The sequence below is a fragment of the Octopus bimaculoides genome, chromosome 16, assembly GCF_001194135.2.
Source record: "Octopus bimaculoides isolate UCB-OBI-ISO-001 chromosome 16, ASM119413v2, whole genome shotgun sequence".
In the NCBI taxonomy this organism is placed as follows: Eukaryota; Metazoa; Mollusca; class Cephalopoda; order Octopoda; family Octopodidae; genus Octopus; species Octopus bimaculoides.
In genome coordinates this window covers 6,111,959-6,115,173 of record NC_068996.1, presented here as the reverse complement: position 1 = coordinate 6,115,173, position 3,215 = coordinate 6,111,959, and the positions used below count along the sequence as shown (strand labels likewise).

At 36.1% G+C, this 3,215-nt stretch overlaps 1 protein-coding gene across 1 annotated transcript in view; it reads right to left on the bottom strand.

The window, feature by feature from the left end:
* Window positions 1-3,215, bottom strand: part of LOC106871260 (THO complex subunit 5 homolog A) — a 52,284-nt gene continuing 49,069 nt past the window's right edge. The window contains exon 17 of the mRNA XM_052973681.1: window positions 1-81. Within this exon, the coding sequence (XP_052829641.1) occupies window positions 18-81 (64 nt within the window). The 3' untranslated portion in view covers window positions 1-17. The remainder of the gene's footprint in view (window positions 82-3,215) is intronic.

The window sequence follows — 3,215 nt, the reverse complement described above, 5'->3', positions numbered from 1 at the left end:
AAAAAAAAAAAAAACTTTTATCTGTGAGTGAAAATTCCAAGTTGAGAATCATATTTAAAAGGTTTATTCCGATTTGGACCCCTGCAAATAAAAAATAAATAAATAAAAAGAAGAGACCAATTAGAAACAAGTACAAAGAATAACAAGTAAAAAATTGCAAGAGTATGTTTTACAGAAATTTTGTCTTTTATAAAGCAATTGTTGAGTTAATAAGTGATTCACGGTATCAGACTCCAGTCTGATTTGGCAGAGTTTCTACAGCTGGATGCCCTTCCTAATGCCAACTACTCTGAGAGTGTAATGGGTGCTTTTATGTGCCACTGGCATGGGTGCCATTTGTATGTCACTAGTATCTGACTTTAAGAATTTTGAGCTTACCAGGAGCCAAACTTGGAATCTACTGATCCATAGTTAGACATGTTACCCGCTTTAACTGTTTTTTTTACCTTTTACTTGTTTCAGTCATTAGACTATGGTCATGCCTGTGGAACCAATCGCCCCAGTACTTATTCTATTGGTCTCTTTTGACAAACCACTAAATTACAGGGATGTAAACACACTAACACTGGTGGTGGTGGGGGACAAACACAGACACATACACACATATATCTTATATTATCAAAAAGAAGAGGATCTCAATCTGTCTGTAGATCACATCTATTAGAGGGAGGGGAAGAATTAAAATATATATTACAATGCATTTTTAGGAGAAGGGGAGGAGAAAAAGTCGTTGAGAGAGAAACACAGTGAGAGAGTGTGATAGATAGTGTTGTCACTATGGTAGCTAAAAAGTTTTGATTTAAAATGAGAGAATTTTAAGTGAAAGTTTGTCAACACAGAAAAAGACTATATGTATATCTATGTTTTTTGGGTTCTTTTTGGTTGTTTGTGTGTACATGCACACGCACAAGTGTATTTCTGTGTTTTTTAAAATATGGCAATGCAACACAGGCTTCAAAAGAAGACTTTCACTTTGAATAGAATGGAAGGAGAAAAAGTTGTTGTTGAGAGAGATAGATAGATAGAGAGAGAGAGAGAGAGAGAGAGTGAAAGATAGATAGGCAGTGTTGTCATTATAGTAACGAACAAGTTTTGATTAAAAATGCAGAACTTGAAGTGCAAGTCTGTCAACACAATACAACACACATTTTGGGTTGTTTGTTTATGTTTGTCTGTATCTTTTAACATATAGACAATGCAACACAGACCTTGGAAACTGACTTTCACTTTAAATAGAAGGGGAGGAAAAGAATTTGTTGTTGAGAGAGAGAGAGAGAGAGAGAGAGAGAGAGAAAAAAAAGATAGTGTTTTCACCTTAGTAACTTATAAGTTTTAATTAAAAACATGGGAATTTTAAATGCAAATCTGTCAACATAAACACAAATTTTAAAAAAAAGCTATATGTATATAATATATATATATATATATAGCTTTTTTTATTTGGTTGTATGTGTGTAGGTCTTTCAACATGTAGACAATGCAACAAAAACTTCAAAAAAAAACTTTCACTTTGAACAATTTATGCAGGTACATGTGTGATTAACAAATATTTTTACTGGCAGCATAGCAATGGGCAATGACCTAGTACATATATCACCACCATCATCATCATCATTTAACATCTGTTTTCCATGGTGGCATGGGTTCTTTCATTTTCTCTCTACCAAAATCTCTTCACAAGGCTTTGGTTAACCCAAGGCTATAGTAGAAGACACTTGCCCAAGGTACCACACAGCCATACCTGTGTCATAAACTCAGTGAGAGAGACAGAGTGTATGTGTGTGTGTGTGGCTTTGTACTAGGATGAGGTATATTGATCCCACGTTTCTAGTGAGAAAACTACAAGGCAAATACTTAGCTAGAAGTAGGCCACTATACTTAGCAACTTTAAACCTAGAGAAGGCTTCAACATTCAGATTACTCTGTCAAGTGTAATGTTTATTTATTTGAGATATCAATGATGTGGTTGTCTATTTTAAGAATGACATTGCAAGGTAGATGTGGGAGGCCAGATCTGGCCAGTTTTAACATAAAACAGGTAGAATATCTTGGCTGGATATGGTCGGTTTAAGCCTAGAGAAGGCTTTCTATTGTTCTGTCATCTGGTGGGCACACGGGAAGCTTGGAGTAGGTGAATGGGAAGAGAGGACCATACAAGCTATATACATAGAAGTGAAAACAATAATGAGTACAATGTGTAAGTTGGAGTCCACCAGGACTAAGTTCTCAGCCCTCTTCTGTTTACTAAGTCTTCCAGAAGTATAACAAAGCAGTTTAAAATCTGAACACCCATAAGCCTAATTCTTGTAGTGGAATCTGTGGAAGATTAGAGAAGAAATTCCAGTCGTGGAAGCAAAATCCGGAACTGAAGGGAGTTAAAATAAATAACCAAGAGTAAAGTTATAATAGGTAGATAAGAAGACAAGGCTCTGATGCCATCAAAGAAATGATTGGGCTCAGCATACAAAAAAGGAATTGGTAGAAACTCCATACAGAGTGACTAGTGTGTGTACTTATGTGTGTATGTGTGTCTGTGTTGTTATGGTTGTTTGTCATCTCTTGACAGCCGGTGTTGCTTTGGTTATGCTCCTTTAATTAATGCCATGTGGCTAAAAGAGAAACCAACAGAATAAGTACCAGATCTCTTCAAGGTGGTTTCTAAGTTCAAGTAAAAGAAAATATATAGTCCAACCCATGCCAGCATGGAAAACGAACGTTAAAGGATGATGATGATGATGGTATCAGGTGTTTGTGTGAGTGCGTGTGTGTGCACATTGTAAATGATATAAAATTTTTCAGTCCTTAGTTCTAGAGTTGGTTTGTCTATTCTGAGATGATACTTGCAGTCTAGTAGCCTATCTTCAGACAGCATAAACTTTCGTTTTATTATGTACTAGCAGTATAACCCGACCTTGTCCGGGTGTGACTTATTATGCCATCTACGATAAGTCTTGCTAGCTGAAAATCAACTAAAAAAGAAAGCCTTACAACGAAAAAACCCTTCAAAAGACGATGAAATTAATAGGGAAAGTCTGAAGGCTGTTTTGCGTAAAATTATTAAGCATCTGTAAATTTCATCCGTGTAATTGGCTATAGAAATGCTTGTGCAAAACAACTTTTTGCGCTGCTCTGATTATACATAGCAGGGTAATCCCTTTTAGCAGGAGCTAGGACGGCAATTTCTGATGAAGCAATTGCTGGCGATCTGTTGCTAC